The sequence below is a fragment of the Emydura macquarii genome, unplaced genomic scaffold, assembly GCF_026122565.2.
Source record: "Emydura macquarii macquarii isolate MOO-44397 ecotype Brisbane River unplaced genomic scaffold, CSIRO-AGI_Emac_v2 contig_1254, whole genome shotgun sequence".
Classification (NCBI taxonomy): Eukaryota; Metazoa; Chordata; order Testudines; family Chelidae; genus Emydura; species Emydura macquarii.
This window is the reverse complement of record NW_027131391.1, coordinates 6,141,043-6,165,750: the sequence shown is the minus strand read 5'-3', so window position 1 is coordinate 6,165,750 and position 24,708 is coordinate 6,141,043. Positions and strand designations below refer to the sequence as shown.

The 24,708-nt window shown below is 43.7% G+C and overlaps 1 protein-coding gene across 3 annotated transcripts in view; it reads right to left on the bottom strand.

Annotated features, from left to right (window-relative positions):
- RBM19 (RNA binding motif protein 19) overlaps positions 1–24,708 on the bottom strand; it is a 107,989-nt gene that overhangs the window by 69,415 nt on the left and 13,866 nt on the right. For all 3 annotated transcript variants that reach the window (XM_067550160.1, XM_067550161.1, XM_067550162.1), the window contains exons 14-21: positions 23,810–23,920; positions 22,244–22,444; positions 21,525–21,639; positions 14,810–14,955; positions 12,994–13,054; positions 10,656–10,735; positions 10,083–10,138; positions 8,076–8,192 (exon numbers count right to left, since the gene is read on the bottom strand). In XM_067550160.1, coding sequence (XP_067406261.1) covers positions 8,076–8,192; positions 10,083–10,138; positions 10,656–10,735; positions 12,994–13,054; positions 14,810–14,955; positions 21,525–21,639; positions 22,244–22,444; positions 23,810–23,920 — 887 coding nt within the window. The remainder of the gene's footprint in view (positions 1–8,075; positions 8,193–10,082; positions 10,139–10,655; positions 10,736–12,993; positions 13,055–14,809; positions 14,956–21,524; positions 21,640–22,243; positions 22,445–23,809; positions 23,921–24,708) is intronic.

Here is a 24,708-nt window from a genome sequence, read left to right as displayed (position 1 = left end):
GGGTAGGAAACAGGACTTCAGCTCCACTTTGAAATTAGACATTTGGCTGGTTATCTGGCATATCATCTGAACTGCATTATCCATATGCAATTTAAAATGTAAACTACTTAGGACAGGGACTACATCTTTCTCTAAGTAGGCACAGCACCTAGCTGTACTCAGATAAACCAATGCCCATGTTTACCATGCATCCTTCCCACTCTAGCACGAGCAGTTCATTCTGGCTAGCTTCAGCATTGTGATGATTGCAGGAAATCCACCAACCAGATCTGGACAGGAACATTATCCACCTTGGAAAAGGCCGTCATTTAGATGAACGTTCAGTTCCGGGGTCTCTTTGGAAAATCCAAAAGGCAAATCTGTTGCATACTCAACCCACCTAATTATACAGTCTGAACAGCACCATGGTCTAACAAAAAAGTAAGAGACAATTCTGTTGCTTTCAGCACCAGAAGAACAGCAGCATCTTTCATTTTAATTACTCCCTGGGCAGCCCAATGTTCCCCAAGAGACAAAGGGTACTTGTGTGTCTTTCTACAGAAATAGGATACCTCACAATTCTAGCCAAAAGCGGGAATTAAATATAGATCTAATGACAAGTGGCAATAGCGTTTGGTCATTCCAGGATTACCAGGTTTTCCTGTGCTATTTCTGCTCATGCATACTAATTTTTTTGCATTGGTACATTGTTAATCCTAACCCTCTGCACCAACAAGGTTATAGATAGAGGTGGCTGAAATTTGATGGAACAGCTTTCTGACAAGAAATGCAGTTTCTTTGAAATCTAAACATCTCGTGGCAATGTGTCAAACTCAACAAAGTTTTCCATAGGGAAAAGTCTAAATGAATTGTTTGGACTTCCATTTCAACAAGGTAAAAACATTGCATTGTGACCATTTGATTCAGTTTGTATCAACTTTTATATTACAATATTTTATTATTATATGTATATATTTCATACACAATATGTTTAATATATTAACAGAATATAAAAGCTAAACAAAATGAATCAAAACAACATTATGACATTACCAAAGTGTTAAGATGGTCCCAAATTGAAGTTTCCTGAAATTTTCATTTTGTGGGAAATTTCAAAATTTCAGCTTTTTAATTCAGATTCAGAATAAAATATTTCATAATTTCCCCACAGAATGGAAATTCCAGTTCCCAGCCAGCTCTAGTTATGGATTTTCAGTGCCACAGACAGCAAGCCTTTGACAAAATTGATTCAAACTTTACTGTCCTGAACAAATGTGAAAATGCAATCTGGTCCTTGGGTGAAATTCTGAGGCCTGGTCAGTCTGCATTAGAAAATTAAGGCACCTTAACTAAGTCATTCTGGGGTCTGAAAAATCCACACTCCTGAGTGGTGATGTTAAGCCAAACTAACTTCAAATGTAGACAGTGCTATATCGATGGAAGGATTCTTTCATTGATCTAGCTACCGTCTCTGGGGGAGGTGGATTACATGGATTATCTACACCGATGGGAGAATCGCTCTCGTCAACGTAGGCAGCATCTATACTGAAGCACTACAGTGATGCAGCTGCGCCGCTGTAGCGTTTTAAATGTAGACAAGCCCTAATACTGCAAAGTTGATGATCTGTGTTATGTCCTTCCACTAATTTTGTATATTGGTACACTCAAACTTTACACATCCAGCAATTCTTTTATTCTGCATTATATTCCCAACATACATCTGTGCTGATTTGTTTTTGCTTCAGTTTTACAGGGGCAATAAATAACGTAATAAATGGAGAGCATTGTATTAGTATTAATAGCAATCCTTTTTGTTAATGCACATATATCGACCATGTCTTTGTTTCCAGAGGTTGTATGGAGGATTCTTCTGTTCTGTTGTGCAATATTTTGAACTGTTGAATAGTGAAAATAATTTTATCTGAAATATCTGTACTGTGTTTTAAGCTGCTAGAAGGATTTAGCGATGCGTTTGAAAATAAAAATATTTAAAATAACCATTTTCACTTTTAAAATTGCAGCCACAGCACAATAATTGGTGTCAGGTGCTTAGACATCTAAGCATTTTTAGTGTGTCACATACATTAGCACAAGGGTTCTCAACCTTTCTAGACTACAGTACCCCTTTCAGGAGTCAGATTTGTCTTGCATACCCCAAGTTTCATCTCACTTAAAAACTACTTGCTTACAAAATCAGACATTAAAAAAACCCAAAAGTGTCAAAGTTCACTATTACTGAAAAATTGCTTATTTTCATTTTTATCATATAATTATAAAATAAATAAATTGGAATATAAATATTGTCCTTACCTTTCAGTGTATAGCATGTAGAGCAGCATAAACAAGTCACTGTCTGCATGACATTTTACTTCGTACTGACTTCACTAGTGCTTTTTATGTTGCCTGTCGTAAAGCCAGGCAAATATCTAGATGAGCTGATATACCACCTGGAAGTCCTCTGTGTACCCCCAGGGGTACGCGCACCCCTGGTTGAGAACCACTGCACTAGCATATAGGAACTGAATGTACCAATTAATACCACGTAGCTCTTACATTGGTAAAACCTCACTGTCCGTTAATAGACTATTTTCTCTCTTCTGCTTTTGGTTAGTGAAAATTTCTATGAGTTCAAGTGGAAGAAAATAAATATCTTGGGGAAGGAAAAATTTTCACCAGTCATGTTGCCTCCTTTACATGGAGAAAGGTGTGAACATAGAGTGTGTCTTGCACTAGGGATACTTTATATCTCCATGTTCCTTCACAATGAGGAATGAAGAGCTTGTTCTGGTAACAATTCATTTTAATAGGTCATTCTAGGCTTTGGAGAAGTGGATGATGACAAAAAATAACTTTATAAAGACTTAAAATAAATCTGTCTATTTTATAAACTGTATCCTTCACCCATAGTTATTTTCTTCCAGAAGAAAGGATACAATTTCTGAATTTTGCTCCTACTAATACAGTTTTAGATTCATGACTGTTTCCACTTTTCCTGTCAGAGGTTCTAGCTAGACGGGCTAGATCACTCTTCTAAATGCACTACGGATGAGTTGTGGGGTTTTGTGTGGGTTTGTTGGGGGGGGAAGGTTGCTTTTTAAAGAAAATAAGCAGCAACAAAGCCTTTGAAAAAAAGAATAAAATGGACACAGTTTATTCTTAGTACATTAATTCTGTCCAATATCACATTCGAATATTTAATCCCATTTGGTTTCTCTAAAACACAATGTGATATTATAGGATATATTTATTCCTAGGAATCAAACATGTTCTGGTACCATTTTCAGCTGTGTCTTTTTCCCAATAGTTGTAACCATATCCCTGTTAAAAGATAGGTCCATATAAATTTTGTAACTTAAAAGCCTCACTAAATTTGTATGAATTAGACTCCAATAGATTGAATATGGAGGTGATCAGATGTACAATAAAATATCTGTATAAAATCTATATAACTTGGTGTTTGGACTAGAAGTAAACCTTGAATTTTGGGATTTTTTTCCCCCTTTTTTTTAAATGGACTGAAGGCAAATAATGGAGCTAGCGGGCAGCCTAGTTTTCTTCCTCTGTTCATCCAGAGATGATCGTTAGTTCTGGTTTTAGAAAAGGGTTTATATATCTTGCCCAATTGACATGCAAGTTTCCAAATGCCACGTTTTCTTCAGAAGGCAAAAGGAACCCGCACTTCCCCCATCACCAGTTTTTCTGAATCTGATTTTATGACAGCTCCGCATTTATAATTCTATGACGACAGCCTACGGTGTTCACCACTCAACAAGTCCTATTTGATCTAGGGGAAATGTAAAGAACCTTTTTCCATTCTAGTTGTTCCTATTTTAGGGGGGAAAACAATCCTTGTCACCTCATCTTCAGTGATGTGGGTCTGTACAATATTGCCTCCATTTTTTATGCTCTCTGAGTTGATGCAGGAAGTGAGGTGGCTATGAAAAAAAAGCATTAAGATGAAGACTTCTGAGATTAAGTAGTGATTACGTGGGACTAGCATCACACGTTTTAAAGGAAACTCATTTTCAGAAATGGCTGAGAAGCTGCCCTCTGAAAAATAAGGCCATTTCACAAGTCTCAAATTAGGCACCCAAAAGCTTTAGTCACTTTTGTAAACATTGGCTGAAGAGCCTCTCAATATAGTAGCAAAGAATTAAAAGTCTTTACCTGGCAAATTCTTTGTCTCCTCTTCCCCCCCCCTCTCCTCCCATTTGTGGATCTTTTTGGAAATGGATAGTTATAAATCGATCACCTATGTAACTGGCAGGCTCAGCAAAGGAAGCAGAGAGACTGAAAAAAACCCTCATTATTAGGGATTGTCCCTCCAGGCCAGGGTTCAAGTATGGTGACAGGTACAGTATGGGGAAAAGCTTATTCCAGTGTTGTCCGTGCTTGGCTTATTCTGTGGGCAAAGTATTCAGACACTAGGACTGTCAATCTGGTGGTGTTCATCATCACCAAATGCACATGAAGAAAATTAAGCACCTTCTCTCGCCAACGCACCCGTATGGATTAAAACTTTATACCCAAACCTCTGAAATCAAAGACCTGTACCTGGAAACCCCTGCAAGCTACCGGTTTGGGGAATTAATACGATTTTAACATCCCTGCATCGATTTCCCAAAAGTGTTGGTCTTCATCCTCCCTCTCCCCATGAAAGTTGTGTTAAAGTGATCCAAAATCCACCCCGCCATGACCTGAATGCAGGTCTTCAAGGTTAGCTTTGAACTGACTAGAGAAGAATAACAGCACAGGAGTGCAGGGACAAGGCAGCCTTTCGTACATATCTTAGCTCGCTGGTATTGCCTCCTAAACCATAATCCTCATTCCACAGAGAAGCTAAGCACTGTGATGATGGATCTTTGAATCAACAAAACACTAGAGGAGAAAGATGAAGAGGGTGAGCTGCAACTCTGAACAATCCACGAACGGAAGACTCCAAAAGTCCAACAAACCAACCATTGTCCATTTCAAACAGCTAGTGTTGCTAACACCTATTCTTGGGGAGGTTTAAAAAGGAGAGTTCACGTAAAGCTTGAAAAAGGTGGAGACATTTCTCTAGAATAAAAAGGATTTTAACCTTCTGTGTTTCATACCCTGCCCAGCTAATAATTCAGAAGCGGAGTAAAGGAAGTGGGTTATGGGACAATGCCACTTGGGTGTCTGGAAAGTGGCTTTTGAAACAATAGAAAACAGGCCTATCCCACAAAGCCTTTAACCTCCACGGGCACAGCTACCATTGCCCTGCAGTGGCATTGTCTGAGTGCAACAACTGCAGTTGCCGTCCTGTCCTTTATTTCCTGAGAAGAATAAGAGTGCCCCCTGCTGCCTTGATGAGGGAACTGCCTCGAGTTCCAAAGAATCGTTAAAAACTAAAAAAATGATTATTAAAAAGAAACCCACAGAAGGATCTAAATCTATGGCAAAGGCATACAACTTCAAACAAAAAAACAAAAAGAATGCATGGCATTTAGTAATTTAATAATGTTCAATGCGTGCACATTTTTAGCTCTTCTGAAAAATACGGGGGGAAGTTATTCAGTCAGCTGTTTTCTCATTGCTGCCTTTTGTTCTGAGGATAAATAATGTGTCCCTAAATATATTGTGTAACTAAGTGAAACCGACATTTTGGTGGAACATTGGTTGCTCATTAACATGCACTGTTCTTAACACACTTTTGATAATGTGGCTATAGAAGCCTTGTGTTCCTTAAAAGACACTATCAAACTGCTCCCATACCCTCATTTTCTCAACTATGCATTGCTTTTCAATGCCCTTTCAATAACATGAAACAAAACGTTTCTCTGTGCCGATCTTTTGTCTTTTGGACAAGTACAGATTCCTCCTGTCCTCTGAATATATTAGAGAACCAAAAGCCAACCTGGCTCTGTTTATTATTTGGTAGGTTGGCTGATATTATTGAGGATATCAGCTGAGCACTGGCAACTCGACTCATCAAGTTGGTTGCTCTACAACTGGCAAAAAGAGTGAAGTATGAGGCTGAAAGGGTCTCACGTGATTAGAAATCCAGGGGCAATTTTCCTCCCCATCCTAAGAAATTCTAAAAGCTTTAAGATTCAAATTCCAAGTACAAGCATACAAGAGACAAGAGCCTTTAAATAGACAAAGACTTTTGGCTAGAAGAGCCCTCTCTGTTCTATATAGGTTCTTTTACTGTGCTCATCACAATAGTATCTGAGCGGCTTCCAGTCATGCATTAAGCAATGTGACTACCATGCTTCTAACACATGGCTACCTCGTCATGGTTCCAATTTAATAGAAACAGCATCCCTAGCCTGCCCCCACCCCTTGCACAGAAGAATTGTCCAACAAGCAGTGAGGACAGAGGATCATACTTTCCTTCGATGGAGGCCTAAGCGTTTTGTTTCTTACACCTTGGCAACACTTCTATAACATTTCACGCTAATATAGTATTTAAGAATCCCCTGAATAGAAGATCTCCAGGGGCCTCTAGTTTTGCCCACCTCCAACATGTCATTGCAGGATTGTTCCCTACAGTGTTCTTCAGTGCACGATGCAGGGTTTGTTTGAGTGGGTTACGCAACTAGATCCCCCCCCCCCCCCCATATCCCTTGGGGAACAAACCTACAATCTAATAGAGCTGTGGTTATGAAGTTTGCCCTGACATTCAGGTTAAAAAACACATTCAAACTAACCACATGAGGCCTGAAGAAGTCCTCTCTATACTCTTCCCAGCCACTGACACAGTGAACTCACACCCTAAAATACTTTGTTCTTCTATAGCTGTTTGCATCAATATACCTCAAGGCAGGTCAGCATCATTCTCCGAGGCATGGAGAGGGGAAGTGACCTGCCCACGGTCACCCTGCAGGTCAGGACAGAACTGGAAACACAACTCAGAGTCACAGTGGACGATCTGATAGTCCCTTCTGACCACGAACTCTATGACTCCCCCAGATCACTGGATCATACTGCCTCTAGTATCTGAGCAGCAACACAATCAGACTAGGTTGTCTGGGGTAGAGAATGTGTCTTCTTCTAGATTATGCAACGCGTCTCAGATTTGTTATGTTTTATCAGTGCTTAACAAGCCATCACCCCAATGAGTGACACTATGGATGCAGTCAGTGAGCTTGCATCTACAAGCATCTCTTTAAAAAATGCAAAGTCGCCTCCCTTTGCAGCAGGTGGGACTCAAAGTTCTCAAGCACTCCCCATTTAGCTACCAGTGTCATCCCACGCAGCCTTCAATAGTGAGACATGCTGTTGGTTGAGAGTATTGTTGCCGAAACAATCCATTACAGCGGAAGTGTTCTGACAAAAATAATTCATCCATACCAATCTTGGGGTAACCTTTACACTGTACAAAGTCCCTTACACACACACCATTTTATAGGAGCTGAATTGTTCCTAAAGAACAAGCTCCTTAACAAAAGACATGCACAAACCATAGTGCCGCATGTACAGGGCAGGTGAGGAATTTGGTTAGTTCTCCGTAAAACAATCCTATCTGCTGTCTGGTCGATTTCTTGGTGCGCCTCATCTCACTCTCTTGGGAAAGCCACCCAACACATTCTGGACAAGGAGAGATTTGAGGCCAGATTCTCAGTTACGATGTGACCCCTTTGCTGATTCTGGCTATTACCCACCAGATGAGAATTCCCCGCATCAGGAGGAGCTAGGGTACAGAACTCAGTTTCCTGCACCACCTGTACTCACCAATGCAGCATAAGGAACATGTCAGAAGAGATGGGGAGGTATTGGGGCATCTCTGTGCTGATCCTTAGTGGGTACATTAGTGCAGCCCCAGGTTGCTCTAATTCAGCCAGAGGCTGGTGCAGTTTTGCCCTCAAGATCAAGGCACTACGGCCTGCCCTGATGTATCTCCCCTTCCCCCACCATGCTCCTGCTCCAAGTGGAAATAAAATGAAATGACATGAAATGAAAGAAGCAGATGGCTCCCAAGTATCCATATTTGCATTAAAGAAAAATCTCATTTACCCCAGTGAGACAACAATTCCATAATATTTGTGATCAGATCACCTGCTAAAAGCCACCAACCCCACACTGAGTAACTTCCCACTGAGGAGACAAGGTGGAGGAGATTTCTTTACCTGAATAGCTCTCTGATTTCCCTCACAGTTGCCTGGAACGGGATATTTCGGACCAAAATCTTGGAGCTCTTTTGCTTCTTGAGCATTTGTTTTTTGCGGGATGATGTCCCCGTGGGCCTAGTAAATCAACAGAGACACAGTTAGTTACATTGTAGAGCAACACAACCCAGACCTCTCTCTTTAGGTTCCTCCCAGTTTTACGAATCTAAACATTCTGGGAATCTAGTTTCCTGACCGATATGCTCAGTGGATTCTTATTTGAATCAGTGGAAGCTTCATAGACTAGGTGGGAGAACAGAACAGTTTGCTCATGGTTATGCTTGGAGTATATAAAAATCTGCCTCATTATTTTAAAAAGATCAGTCTTCCTATGTGTTTGTGTAGTACCTTGCAGAAAGCCCCCCAAATCCTGACTGGAGCTTCCGGGCTGGGTGCTATTGCAATACGAGTAAATCAAGTGCTACCTAGAGATTACTGTTTGTAACAGATCAATCCTCCAGCTGCTTTGCTGCCCTGTTCTGGTACAGCAGGGAGAAGTTTGCAACACTGGCTAAATGAGTAAGTGAAGCACAACTTGTCTCTTTAGTTTCACTTTTAACTGATCTCTCTGAAAGGCTATAAATAGCACGAACAGTTTGTGCTACTGTGAGAAGCCCTCCCGTTTGATTCCCAAGCATGGATTCTGGCTGTCCAAGCCAGCAGGAGCGGGGAGCTCTATGGTGGCAATTCTTGGGCCCCAATGTACACAGTGCTGCATTACCCCACAGCAGCCAAAGAATGGTACTGATGGGTCCTTAAGGGAACTCCCATTCAGCTCTTCTTGGTCTAACAAAGTTGCCCTCAACATGAGGGAATGGGCACAGAACAATATCATTTACAGGAGAGAGGAGGATGACCGTGGAAAGATGCTTTTCTTTAAGAAATTGAGGTTGAGGATAGCTAATTACCCCCCAGGAGAGCCTTATGACAACTTTTCTAGTATAATTCACCTTTGAGCTAGTGTCTCTCAGTTAAGAGATTAAATCATTTACTTTCTTCTGATTCCCAAAAGCTCTGCACTTCCTTTTTTATTTTCTACTTAGTCTAACAAAAACAGATTGCAAGCTAAAATGTCATTTATCCTGTCAACTTGCTGGCCAATGCATGTATGCTAGACGTAGTATACACCACATTAACAGGTATTATGCACCCAGTATTAATATAATATACAATATATATCAGTGGTGGGAAGTTATGGTAACGGAATATGCTTTTCCCACAATTCTGTGCACATGTGTCATACGTCCCACAACACTTTGCAAAGCTGAAGTCAGCTTTGGCATTAGAAAATCGGAAGCTTGTGAAAGCAAAGATGAATGAATTCTTTGTAACAAGTACACTTTGGGAGTATTTTCATGGCTCACCAACACTTGGAATGCCGTAATTCAATACAATATATGGGAAAGTATCAAGGGACAAAGCTGGCATAAACCAGGGGGTTAAACTTAAAGTTTAAGTGATGCATAAAGAGTTTTGTAACTTGTAAAATCATATTATAACTACTACTAGTTGCAATATGTCTCTCTGAAGCACACCTTGTGTGTAAGGTGAACATGCTGAGAGATGAGAAATGCTTCCCAGAGGGGGGTATGTATGTTTCCTTTTCATACTATCCTCCTTTGTCTTTAGACAATAAATTTGACTAAGATCATTTATTTGGTCTCTAACATTTTTAAGAACGAACAGTGAGTGTAATCAAACTAACACCATTACTACTGCTATTTTTGAAGACCTATATCTGATCATCTGAAAGAACACAGGAAAAACATTTATTCCATAAGCTAGGATGGTTCCAGCATATCAGGTAGATGTGTATTGAAGACTGGCACGCTTCACAAACTGAATTGCCAAGTGCCACCAACAACCATATTATAAAGAAATTAAAGAGTTATTCTGGGCAATCGAGGGCTGTTGCTCCTTAAGTCTATCTGGTAGTAGAGAAGTCAGACAGGAATCAGGCAGACTTACTTGACGGCCCTTTCAGAGATCTTCACTTCCAGCTGATGGCCATCTACTGAGCAACCCTAAAAAAGCAAGTTGCAAAGTTAGCTAAAAGAAGACAACCTTAAGAACATAGAGGAGTTTTACATCTCAATTCTCTTTTTCCCACCACTTCTTCAGCCAAAGCTCTTCTCTTTCCAAGCACAGTTCATACAGGTTAAGAGTATACAATACAGATGGGAAAGCAGCATGGTCTACTGGCCAGGACATTGGCATAGGAGTCAAGACACCAGAATTAATCCCAACTGTGCCACTGACATGCTGTGTGAGGTTGAGCAAGTCACTTCCCTTTCCTGCACCAATATTTCCACTCCTAGCATTTGTCTTTGTATTAGATTGTGGGCCTTTGTGGACAGGGACTGTCTTACTAGCAATGTACTCAGCACAATGGGGCTCTGATCTCAGCTGCAGATTGTTTTTATCAGTAGTTACTTACAAATATTAGAGGGATTCTCAGAGCCTCAAGACCCTCCCACCTACCCACCCCACCCCACCCCTTTGCCTGAAGACATGGGTCTTATTTGAGTCACCCATGTTTACCTGGAGTCGTTTGAGGGCTTTCTGAGCATGTTCTGGTTTCTTGTACTCCACAAATCCAAAACCCATAGAAAGTAAAGTGCCTACCAGAAAAGAAAGGAAAGAGACCCGTAAAGCCTTTGCTGAAAAGCCTTTGATAATGGCCTGCACAACAGATAGGCCCTTGCGACTGGTTATGACAGTCAATGAAAAACTGAAATCAATACTGCTAGAAATTTGGTGAGCGTCACTAGATTAAACCTGCCCCCGAGGAGTCATGGGTAATTAAAAAACTAACTGATATTGTGACATTCCAGGATACAGTCATCCTGGAGATGATGCAAAGCAAGTTGTACTACGGCTGCGTATGGTGGAAATCCATTTCATACGTAACTTTTGTGAACATAACTAAACAAAACACTAACCATTGGTCCTATAGAAATGATAGCTATATGCATATAAAAGGTCAGTGATCATAAAGCTTATGTGCAAAATTGTTCACCGCACAGGATTTTCCTGCACTGCTGCAGCAACAAACTTTTGGAATGAAGTTTCCCTCGTAATCCAGAGACAGACATTTTTAGAACTTGAGCATTCCTAACATGCTTGTTTCGGAAAAAGGTACCTCTGTTAGTAATCTATACTTCCTTTTAGATGGATGTGAAATCTGGGTCTTGAGTTTTGACTGTATTTTTCAGCTGAAATCCACCAAGCGTTCTCTCTGGCCATCCAGAAGGAAATATGTTGCACAAAAAAAAAATACTGTAAATTGAGCCTTAGAAAGGTTTGCCACCTAGGTAGCTCCCTAGTCAGAAAGGATGGTCTTTTGGCTAGAGCCCTGAAATAAGACTCAGGAGAGAATTAACTCTGCCACAAAAATCCCTTGGAACCATAGGCAGGTCATTTAAACTGTGTGTGTCCATTGCCCATTTGTAAAGTGGAGATAACATGTCCTTTGTCATATTCATAATGCAAGATCTTTGGGGTGAGAGGCTGTGTCTGTGCACATTCAACGCCCAGCGGACTGAGCCTGAGTGCTCTTCCAATATATGTGAATGGAAATGACTTGTTAAGTAATTCCAAACCAGGAGTTCAATTAATTTGGAAAAGGGAGCCAGCGATTTCATGCTCCTCACTGTCCCATTGGTTAATGTAAAAACAGTGTCTGCTATTTAGGGTGGCCCTATTCCCACTTGCCAGGCATAGATTTCCCCCCCTTATTTCCAAAGGCCTCAGTAGCTGACAGAATGACTGCTCAGCACTGGCTAGTTACCCACACCACTGGGGATATCAGCAGTACAGTAGGTGCATAAACATAGACGTAGTTAGCTAACTGCTGCTACAGAGCAGGAGCATAGGGCTTATACATATCAGATCTTCTCCAAACCACTGTGCAAATTTCTTGGCAACAGAGCGAAGGATTGAAATCTATTTACAAACCAGAGAATATTATCTGCTGGAATTTCACTTGATCACCTAGTTTGTGCCCTAAATGTCACTTATGTGCCAGAGGCCCGTTAAGCTCTACAGAAATGATGCAAAACTAGCTGCATCTGACGAAGTGAGCTGAGCCTCACGAAAGCTTACGCCTGCCAAAATTAAATTTGTTAGTCTTTAAAGTGCCACAGAACTCTCGTTATAATTGTATGGTCACTCTGATCAGTTCTAGGATATGTACTGCAGAATGGGACGTCCACTAGAGACAATGATGAAAAGCTAACGATCTACAGCCCTTGAATTATTTCCTTATTCAGCAGAAGTTTTCAACACCCATGCAACACTTCTAAAAAACAGGCTCAGTATCATAACTTCAGGGATCCTGAGCAGGAAATACAACGGCAAGTTTAAAAACTTTGATGGCACTAAGCTACAGAAGCTACTCCTCAGTGATAGAAGCTGATTGCCCTGGAAGCTAGAGTGAAACCAGCCATGATTGCGTCCTAAAATCAGATCATGTGCATACCACAGATCACGGGCAAACATGAGGCTGGGCAGGCAGATGCACTTGGGCAGGTAGATGTACCTGTGAGATTTCTTTTTAAAATGGATTGAACTCTTCACAAGTCCTTGACATGAAGGACAGCTTATCACGCCTTCCCACAGCCTTCAACTGATCCATTACAAAGTGGCTAATACTCGGGGTCCCACCACAGTTTAATACCTACCTTTGACGCATGGCCTTGCCAGTTTAATCAGCACTTTATTTTTTGGCTTATGTTGTCAGTCATTTCAACACGTAAATTTCTGGGTACATAATGAAAATTTCTAACATCAACTATCCAACAGCCCACACAGATGAATGCCAACGGTATTGCCGCCACCAACCCAAGCAGAAGGAAATGCACAGCAATTCATAGAGTACCTGCTTTATCTTTCTTCCTTGAGATTGTGCAGCTCTTCACAGCTCCCACTTTGGAAAACATCTGCAAAGAATTTTACACGGCCCTTAGTTCTCTTTGTAATTAAAGTGTAACCCTTTGACAATGTTCCCCTTTTGTAGCAACTGAAATAGACAAAGTCAACCCACAGAGAGAGAGACGCAGACTGAACAAGGAAAAGACACACATCATCATGCATTCTATTCTGACAGCCTTTATTTAAAAAACTCTCTCAGTAATTATCCAACACACTGCACTATAGCTACGGAAAGCTGCAGTGGTTTAGATCATTGCTACAGAATACTGAAGTACTTAAAAGAATGCTTCTACCCAGACACTGGCTTCTTCGAAGCTGATCTAACAATTGCCAGTTCATTACAATATCCTTAGAACATTTCTCCTTTCAGTAGTGCAAGAAATGCCTGTGGCAGCCCTGCTTGTTATATGTAGGCTTGGAAGAATTAGATTTTTATTGGCAAATGTTGATAAACGTTGATTACACACACACACAATTTCCATTGATGATAAGCAAAACTGAAACAGACAGCCAAAGAAAAATGCTGCATGAGAACTACAGTTTAAGAACTTTTACTTTGTCAATATCACACGTGTAAATATACAATTTATGTTTTAACACTTATAAAGCTTTAACTTTTTGAATCTGTGTCTACTGTCAGTAAATAACTGTTTGACACCCCCAATATTACCCTCCCATAATTAGCCGCAACTGTGAAAGTTTAAAATAAAAAAATGCTATCAATAAACATTGATATTAACCATCAAAGTTATTAAAAAAATAAAAATCGCATTCTGTCAAGCTTCGTTATTATGCTGTCCAGCCCTTATGTAAGTATAAGGTATGGCAAAGGGATTGTACCTGATTAGGTACTGTTGACGCTATAAGAGTTTGTGGTTCTCTTAAACACATCAATTCTATAAATTCAGGGCCTTTGGATCCATGATATGCACATCAGGAAACACAGGGCAGTAAAGGAGAATGTATAAGTTTCCTCCACTTTTTACTATTTGTATGGGAGATTATTGAAACTTTTGGTGTTTCAACAGCTAGGTATGAAAGATAAGGGAAATGGAGATAGCTCTACTGGGATACAGGATGGGATAACACGCTGTAGTCTGGAGATGGATGGCTAAGTGATCAAACCAATGGGATGTATGAACAATTAAATTAGCCTTTGAAAACTGCCTGGGCTGGTAAACATTCCTGATAGACAGTCTACTTTTGACTGCCCTCTAATATGATAATTGATGTGAATGAAAAAAAAACAACTGAATGATTCTCTGAGCATTCAAAGCTACCACCAGCCCCAGGCTGTGCTGGATAATATTTTCATGGAGAACAGCTCTAGAATGGTCTATAGCTATATCTATCGTCTCCAGTCAGCAACGTGGAGAGTCGGACTGGAAGAAGAGACAAAGAAGGAATTTCAGGTTACTCTTCCTGGCTCCGCCACTGACTTACTGCATGGCTTTAGGAAAGCTACTTCATCTCTCTACCTGCCTTTCCCCTAGCAAAATGGGTATGAGACCTTCCTCAAAAGGGCCTGGGGAGGCTTAATGTTTGTAGAGGCTCAGATGAAGATACGGACTAATGAATGCTTTATTAATAGCTTTAAAATACAAAGCAATAGAGCAGCTGAAGGAAGGGACTTTTAAATCCAGGTTGTGCCACAAACTCACTGTTTGATCCTGACCCAGCCACTCAAACCCAGCTGCTCCATCTAAATAGAACTTTGCTGGATACATGAAACCCCCAGTCCCTCCACCTCTCCCATCGTTCACCTCCTTCAGCGTATCTTCTGTGGTGGCAAAGTTGAGGTTTTTGATGAACAGCGTACATCCTGGAACACTCTCTTCCTCCTCCTCCTCCTCTTCCTCTACTGCTATTTCTTCTGAGCCCTTTTTAACTTCCTCAGTTTCATCACCAGCTGTAAAGCAGGAGAACCAACCATAAACACCATCAAATGTAACTAACTCCAGGAAGTTCAGGAAACTGAAGGGATTTATTGCATTTTGACCCCACTGTGAGAGGCATCAACACTCCATCTGCATTTAGTAACAGTCTGGTGGGTGAACTTGATACTCTTGGAAGTGCAGTACAGCGTGCATAGAGAGTGTGAGCCACGTATTGTTCTTCTAACAGCCCTGAATTCTGGCCTACAGCATACCCAGGAAGCTAGATACCATGGTGCCAAGTCTAGGTAGATAATTGTTCCAATCCAGGGCTCTTGCACAGCTCTTCAAGTATCCCTCAACCTTGGCCTGAAACACCCACTGCTACGCCAACATAGCCCTCTCTTGACAGAGGCTGCCAATCAAGTAATGATGTAGAAAGTCTGTTCCTGCATCAGTGCATAAAATACCCAACTCACTGACGGGATAAGAGGACAACTGAGGACCAGATTCAAGACGGCAGCCATGCTCCTAAGGCACTTGGCCATTTTAGCAGTGCCTCTGCTCTGTTAGTTTATTTTCCATGATCTCTGGACCTTGCTCAACTGACCTGAAATATACATCGTAGCATTTGGGAATCAACACACAGTTGTACTGCTCTTCTGAAATACCACAAATACTGGAGCTCACTTGGCTTATTTGGTTTTTTTTTTAATAGTTTATGGGCCAATCCTCAGTCATGTTAGCTGTGCCAAGGTAGCCCCTTTGTGAACAGCTTCCGCTTCCTTCCATTTTGTTGGGGGCTGTAACAGTGTTTTAAAGAGTTGTGTACTTGAAAGGGGTCTTTGCGTGTTTTTGTCAGTATTCATTCCACTCACTCACCATGTTGAGCTCCACGAAGACTCGCCCACCCTTTTTCCAAATGTATTCAACTTCTAATTAATCTTCAAGGGCTCTGTCATTAAATGGCCCTTTTATGCTTTAATGGAAATAGCAACAACGATAACGTCCTTTTAACATCAGTACAACACGCAGCCTTCCTCTCTCTGCCTCAAAAAGAGAAAAGGAAATGAAGGGGGAAAGGAACTTCCCATTTTTCCACAGAAAGCCCTTTCACACCCATCATTTAACAAGGGAGGAAGTCAAAGATGTGGCTGTCCAGAAAGGAGGTGGAGAGGAGTGAGAAAGCTAAAGACAGGCTCAGGAGGGACGCACAATGCAGAACTTGATGCTAATGTCAGAATCTAAACTGGACATTTGCCTTGTGCCCCAGAAAATGAGGTGCTGCGTCCTCTGATCTACGCGCAGAGTGGAGAATTCCAACATCCCCATTCGCCACCTTCTCCCATCTCCATTCTAAATACTGGAATTAACAAACACCACATGGCCAGCTTCCAGTGTTATCAGCCACATGCTGCCCTCTTTCCCACCCAGCTCCACAGCAAGGTAGAAGAGTTACAACACACATGGCCAGACAGGAAAGTACTGCCAACACAGCCTGGCTCCTGGGCTCCCTCCCCAGCAGGAAAGCTGAGGTGCAAAACTAAAGACAACTCCAGAAGTGACAGAGATAGACAAGAAGGAGTCATACAGCTAACATTACAGCCCAATCTCCCTCCACTAGCCACTACCATGGTATCCGAGCACCAAATGTGGCGCTTTCCTTACGTCTCCAGCCTCATTTCTTAGCTTTCGTGTCTACCCTGGGCTCCTCCACTGCTGACCGCAATTCTCCTCTCTCACCCCAGCACAGCACACACCTGGCACTAGGCACCAACAGTTCAACATGTACACGGGACTTGCCAAACCACATCCAGCTGGCCTGGTCTCCCACCTCAGTGGTCAGCATAAGATGCTTCAGAGGAAGGTATAAGACCCGTTGTAGCCTTTTGGACTTCATCCAAAGCACACTGAAGTTAACAGGGATCTTGACATTGGATTACAAGGGATCTGGATCAGGCTTATTATCTCACCCCTCTACAATAAGTGGGATGTAGCAGTGGGGTTTTTTTATTGCCTTCAAGAGGCGCAGCATCTGACTTAATCAACTGGAGTGATGCTGGAAGGTGTATGTGGTGCCAAAGATACATGTCTTGCTTGGCCTTCCTACTGCATCGACCCTTAGTACGGAGCCCCCCAAAACTTCTGGTCATTTGCTATCCTGTTGAATAGGAATGTTCTGTTGAAATAACAGCACTATGATCTGGATCAATTCCAGAGTGTACAGATTCCTGCTTTGGTTAAAGAGCTGCTCATAACCAGACACTCTGTTTAAGTCAGGAAAACAAGTGATCAACTGTAAATTTCTTCTGCCCTAAAAAAAATGTTCAAAGACTTTTTTTTTTTTTTTTTTTTTTTTTTTGGGGGGGGGGGGGGGACGGGGACGGACACACACACCAAACACTCCACCCTTAGTTGCAAGAGAAATTTTTAGTAATTTGCTGGAAATCAGCAAACTTGAGCAGAAAATTTATTTGTTTTGAAGACAAATGGGTTGGAAGAGAGGAAAGATTTAAGGCAGGGGAAAGGTGCCTCCATCTGCATTTAGCACAACAGTCACACATGGCCACATTGGGCTCCGTTGTAATCAGGCTAAGGAATTTATTGCTGCCTCCCTCCCACGCCATCCCCGAAGCATATGGTGCTGAAGGCTGACAGCAAAGACCATTATCAAACCGAAGCAGCTTTCCAGGAGCTCCTGTGCTTAAAGCCCTTTATCTGGAGGTGAGGGTCTTGGTTATGGGGAGATAAAACAACTGGCCCCATCTTTGTCCCTCCCCCATGACCTGGAATGGGAAAAGCTTTTCATCAGCTTCCCCCACCCTTCTGATGGTCTTGAAAAGGCTTTTAGGGAAAGAATACATGCAAATAATAAACCCTCAGCTATCCTATCTCCTTCCATGTTTGTTTTAAAAATGTTTAAGGACCCAAATATGCAAGAGCAATGCTAAAAAACCCCAGGGATGGGGAAGGGAAAGACATTAAAAAAAGGTCGTGTCCTTGCCATAAGAGCAGTGGGAATTCACCAACACAAGGCGTGCAGCGGGGCTTGAAATTAACACAGGCACACACACAAATGCACACGCGGCTCCACGACCTGCCAGCCAGGCGATCAGCTGGTCTGGCCCCTGCTGCCGGGTGCTGCCTTCCTTTGTTTAATCAGAGCTGGGATCCTCAGGCCTGGCCCTTCAATTATGTTCTTAGACCGTTACAGGAGAGGACCAGGTAAAACACACAGACAACGGGCATGTGCTCAGCTGTGTCGATCCTCTCTCTCTGATGGTGAAATTCTGTCACTACCTGGCTTTGTAATAAAGTTTGGGGGAGGGGTCGATCTGCTTTAGCGTCATGTTGTCTGTACTAACGTATCATATCACAGCTACTGTTTGTGTTAATCCAGCCTTCCTTCCTTTCCAGTACTTATATGGCCCTCATCACCATGGTATCTGATCACACAAAAGTCATTGATGGATTTTATCCTCAACACCCCGTGGGGTAGGGAAGCACTGTCCCCAATTTACAGAAGGAGAAACTGAGGCACAGGGTTGATGAAGTGATTCACCCAGGGAGTCTACGGCAGTCAGGAATTGAACTCCGCTCGCCCAAGTCCTAGGCAGATGCTGTAACGACTATCTCATCCTTCCCCCAATTCTGTCTTGCTGTTCAGACTGCAGGCTCTGGAGCAGGGACTGTAATTGCTATATGTTCACACAACACCTGGCAATGTGGGGACTGACCTGGTTGAGACCCACAGGCACTGCTGCACATAAAGTTAACAGCAGCAGGTTAGCCTTGCTCATCCTTTTGTTCTGGGCCTGCTTCTCCTACCGTCTTTGCAGAGTTCGGTCTCCATTCATACCAACCATGCACATGGAGAGAGCTCTTGTCTGGATGGCAGCCTGCATAGCGGACCCATAAACTGTTTATGCTGCCTCTTGCAATACCTGAGACGCAAGGTGGAGGAGGGAATATCTTTTACTGGGCCAACTTCTGCTGGTGGTAGAGACAGGCTTTCGAGCTACATAGCGCTCTTCTTCAAGTCTGGACTATCATAATAATGAGCTTCATCATAATACTTTTTCTGAAGCAGAAATATTACCCATCCACTGTCACTTTAGTATCTAAGGTGCCAGTAAGGCCAATTCTGAAGTCACCAGATGTGGCAATCTCAGGAGTGCCTCCACGAATGGCAAGATCCTAGATGGAGTAACCATCTCCAATGGAAGTGGCGTTAATCACATCCACCAAGACATTTACAAACGGACAATACTGAGCACCGGAGACAACACTGCCAGGAACAATCCTGAGTATCTCAAGGCATTGAACATGCCCTCCTAACTCTAGGATGCAGAAAACAAGGAGTTGCTACAGTTCTCTTTTCTGGGGCAGCAGAGCTGCTGAAGGCTCAAGAGCAGACGCTCCAACAGAAGCCACCATCGATCCTCACATAAAGCCGTGAACATTCACTGATTTCAAAGTTCTCCCACTGGCCGGGCTTCGTGGACACAAAGCTGAGACATGCACCGAGACCAGCACCATTGCGACATCGTCCGGTCCTGGGCACAAGTGCCACCTTCTAACAATATCTATGTGTTTCAGGAGCAGGAAAAAGGCCTCCAGCCTGACACTTCCTGCCTTTTTTGGCCTGGCTTTAATCTCATCTGCCTAGTTTTCCTGAAACTCCTCAAATTACCCTCCTCCAGCAAAGGAATCAACATATTTCTGGAACTCACTGATACAGGATGAAGCAAACGAAGCACAAAACAACTATTGCACAAGATGCACATTTTTTTTGGTCCACGCTGCATTTGCATAAAGGGCCAATAAGGGGGAAGTCTAAGCAAACAATTTCTCTTTGAATCCCTTCACTGGCTCCCCCTTCTCTATCCTAGGAAATATTCCACCTCATCCTTCTTGACTTGTCAGCCACCTTTGACACAGTCATCTGTGCTCTTCTTGAAGTCTTGTCCTCCCTTGGCTTCCATCACTCTGGCCTCTCCTACCTCTCTAATTGCTCCTTCAGCTTGTTCCGTGGGGGATCCTCTTCATGCACCCTCCATCTCCCTGTGGGGTTCTTTAGGGCTCTCACTTTGGTCCCCTTCCCTCCCCCTCTGCACCTCATCTCTGGGCAATCTCACTGGCAAACACAAATTCAATGATGACCTCTATACTAACAACTCACAGATCTGCCTCTTCACACCAGACCTGTCTCCTACTGTCCAGACTAAAAACTTAGCCCGTTACTGGCACGTCCTCCTGAATCTCTAAACATCAGCTCAAGCTAAACATGGCTAAGACAGAGCTCCTAATCTTCCCCTGCAAGTCCTCCCTGCTACCTTCTCTCTCAATGACGGGACAGCACCATCCAGAGCTGCAACCTGGGTGTCATCCTCAACTCAGACCTCTCTCTAGGTCCTCACATCCAGGCGTCATCTAAATCTTGCCGATTCTTTGGGCAAAACTCCTCTAAGATACAGGCTGACCTATCCCTCTACACAGCTACAAATGTCTCATCATCTCACGCCTCGATTACCAGAACATCCTTCTATGGCCTTGACAAATGCATGCTTGCCCTGCCCATGTCCATTCAGAATGCTGTTGCAGAGATCATTTTCTTAGCCCATCGCTTTGACTGTCTCCCCCTCTACATCCTTCCACTAGCTCTCCCTTCTCTGTTGCATCAAATACAAGCCAACTGTATCCACTTTCAAGGCCCTTCATTGTCTCATTTGCTGTCAAGCTGGCAACGCTCGATGCCCATCGGTCCATGCTGCCAACATGCACTGCCCATTTTTGAAATTTTCAAACCCCTTCGTGCTTTCTCCCACACTATTCCATGCACTTTGGAGGTACTGCCCATAAATATTCACATAGCTACCTCATTATTCTCCTCCAGATCCCTCCTCTGCAGGATGCCTACAGAACACGTGAGAGCGGCTAGGCTGTTGGTGTGCACAGACTTGTACCTATCACACTGGCCAATACTGTCTCATCATTCATTTGTAGCCCTTGGCACATCTAGATCCATCTGTTGTCCCTTGTCTTGTACTTAGTCTGTAAGCCCCTAGTGTCCCGAACCGTGTTTTTGTTCTGTGTTTGTGCGGTTCCTAGCACAACGTGGTCTTGGTTGATGACTAGGGCCCACAGGTGCTACAGTAACACAAACAACAACACTGCCCCCTGCATTTCTGAGCCAGTCATTCCCCTGCACTGCTTGATATCTTGGCTCTATTCACCCTGACCTTACAAATTGAACCTCACTGATGCACCAAATCTCAACCCCATTTCCTACACCAGCAGTGGCTTTCAAAACCCCAAAAGAAAAGAATGGCAGCAGCAAGCAAGCGTTCTGCTGTGTTACTTAGATCTAGAGGCTTCTGCTTCCCAGAACAGCAGTCAAGTGCCCTGCAGAATGATGTGGGGGGGAAGAGAAGGTCTGCTCATCTCTAGACACGATCCACACAGCAGCTTCTAGAGGGGACTTCAAGTAAGGTGGAGGTTCTCATCCATTAAGGACAAGAGCAGTGTTGTCACTGTTATACTGAAAGAGCAGGGGTCACACACACTACGGTAAATACCTCCTCCCCCAAGTCAAAATTCTTACCAGTTCCCAGCTTTCCTTCTTCCTCTTTTGGAATCTCAGATGGTTTCTTTTCAGGGGGTGGGCAGGAAAAGACACCCATAGGAGCCCACTCCAGATACAGAGGGACGTGCTGAAACTGCAAGGGTGAAAGATATAAAGGATGTCTACAAGGCAGGGGAGAAGGGGATGTGGGAGAGAACGTAAATTCAATCCTGAACTCTACCTTCTCAGGGGACATATTACAGGAGATGGGAGCTGTCTGGAGGTTAAAAGGCATAGCCACATTCTCTCACTGGGGTTCAGTAGCGTTCTACTGCTGAGTTCAACACTTCTTGTCAGAGGAAGAATAAGTGAAATTGTACTTTGAACTATACTGAGAAGGCAGGAAAGAGATTTTTATAACTACAATTTAAGCTGCGAGTTGCTACCAGCAGTGTTTTGCTTGCAACTTGGAGGATTTTATTCTCCTGAAGGTGCCGTGATCTTCTCCCCACTTCTAGAGATTGCTTCTTTCAGCCCCTCCACATTAAGCAAGAACTTGCACCATTTTCAATTTGATTACTAATGATTACATCCGAGGCTTTAAGATACCTGATAAAAATTATTCCTACCTGGCTTCTCAAAGTGCCGACACTGGGACAGAGAAGAGGGTGGATTTGCACTAGCCAGCCACACTTGATCCCTGATCCCAAAGTGTTCGTTCCACACCAGACGACACACGGTGCTGCCGCCATGCTTACCTTGGAGTAGGCCAGCTTGGTGAAGGCTCGCTTGGCCTCTGTGGGCTCCAAGAACTCCACAATGGCGGTGATCCCTCCTTCCGGGAGCAGCACCCGCCCCAGGCTGCCGTGTGGGCCAAAGACCTCCTCTAGTTCCGCCACCTGAGTGCCAGCAGGGAGGTTCTTCACCAGGATCACGGTTTTACTCCGCTCTCCAGCAGCCTGACAAGGGAGGGAGAAAAAAATACAGAGGGGGATTCTTAGAAGGGGGTCTGAGACTTTGGAGCTAAACGATACAACACTCCCCTGCTCCATTTCACGCGCTTCCAGGATACACTGCCAACCCACAGAGAGCTGCGTAAAATGCCCTTCCTGCTATTTGAAACACAGACCCAACAGACTCAAGCCCCACTCGCCCACGGGACCAGGCGTCAGTTCCCAACAGTACAATACATGCCACACACAATAACTGTTCTGCACTTGCTGCTCAGCTCTCTTTGCATTGCTGCCTGCCTTCAAACAGCTGCCACGTCCCACTCCAGGCTGGGCGCATTTCTCTGGGGGGTGAATCTACTCCCGCATATTTAGGGTGCGACCCTGCAAGGTGAGGAGCACTTCCAGCAACTGACTTCAATGAGAGTCGAGGGGATCAGGACCCAACTTGCATCATTTGAGATACTTGGATGGGGAGAAGATGGCACATCACCTGAAACTGACTTATAGAACACTTCCATTTGGACATTAAGGGCTGGAGAGGGAAGGATGAGAACTGTTAATGAGCTGTTCGTTCAGCTGGTCCTGCACAAGCAGTCGGCTAGCAAAGCCTGTCCCCAGAGCTGTGCTGATGAGGTCTGTGCACAGGGATGTTTTGCTTGCAAAGATGTCATGCAACTTGTTCTAGCCTAGCACCAATTTCAGACATGGACCAGAGACTTGGCAGTTCACATTTTTTACATCTCAGAACCTCTTAGAAACTACCCCACATCTCCCAGATGGAGCTGCAGAGCCTCCTGGAGGAGAACACAAGCAGACTGAAAAGCCCTGAAGGAAGATTTCTAAAGACAGGAGGCTGCAAATAAGTAGGAGGGTGCAGGGAGACAGGTCATATGGGTTCACTTTCCATAGAAGTTGGAGAAGAAACATTGCAAACCCCAGGGCCACTGACTCCAAAGTTTAGGGTTTTCCTCTGCATGCTGCCATAGCACCGCAAGGACTAAGCACAAGGAAATAATGGGATGACAGACAGGTGTGAAAGCAGCCTCACATTTCATGCACATTGCACACCATGTGATCAAGAGAGCTGAAAGGCCAACGCTCCCAATCCCCTTAGCACCCAGCTTGCCCACAAAGCCAGGAGCAGCTTGTTAATTTATACAATGTTCTCTCTGCTGTTTACCGTTCAAGTTTTTATAGATGAGTCACCCACCCCTAAAAAGAGAGCACCCCCACACTATTATCATGCAACACTCTTTCCCGAAACACCCTCCCCTCTCACATTTGCAGTGGATACACTGACACTAGGGCGTGAAGAAAGAAGCCCTCATCTGCTGCAGCAAGCAGGATCTCTTCTGAGCTGAAGCACCTCACCTGACTGAAGGAATCCAGGCTGACTCCATTATCGATCAGGAACTGGCGGACGTCCTGGACTAGCTGGGTTTCACCCAGAGCTACCCTCACAGCCACGCTGCCTTTTCCTTCCTGCAAATGAGAGCAACAAAGTAACAAAGTTAGGAGCATAAACTCTGCTGATAACAGGCAGGGCCGTCCCTAGAGTGCAGGGCCCGAGGGAAAATCCCACTGTGGGCCCCTGCCTGGCTCCTGGTGCAAAGCCAATACCCTGGCGGCAGCCGTCCACCTCCTGCCCAGTTCAGCACGGGGCCCCCCAGAGCGTGGGGCCCAGGACGGTCGTCCCGATTCACTGTATCCTAGGGACGGCTCTGATAACAGGCCTAAACTGGAGATGTGCTGAGCACCTGCAACACCCACACCACTCAGACTCAGGCCCAGCTGGAGGTGTGCATGCAGACAGAGTGAAATCTTGGCTCCACTGACATCAGTCACCCGGAGGTTAGCACATGGCTCGTAGGCCATAACCAAGCTCTTAGGTCCGAATTCCGTGCTGTTACGCAGATGCAACTCCCATGGGAATTCCACCTTTTGTAACAGAGGGCATGATTCAATCCTTAGCTAGTGAAATTACTGTTGCATTCAGCACCACTCAAGTGTGTAAGTGTTATGCAGGTTTTAGGACCACAGCTATTTCCACTGGTGTTTATTTGGTCATGTGTGTGTAGTAGGAGCACACAACGGCAGGAATTGTGAAGCAAATTAGGCACATACAGTATGGTCTTGATTTTACGAACACCAGTGTTATGAATGACCAGTTGTGGGAACCATTTTTCCCTGACAGGGAGAGAGAAAAACAAACAAACATCACACAATAAAACACAGAACAATTTGACTTCCCTTAACCTTCTGATGCCTTC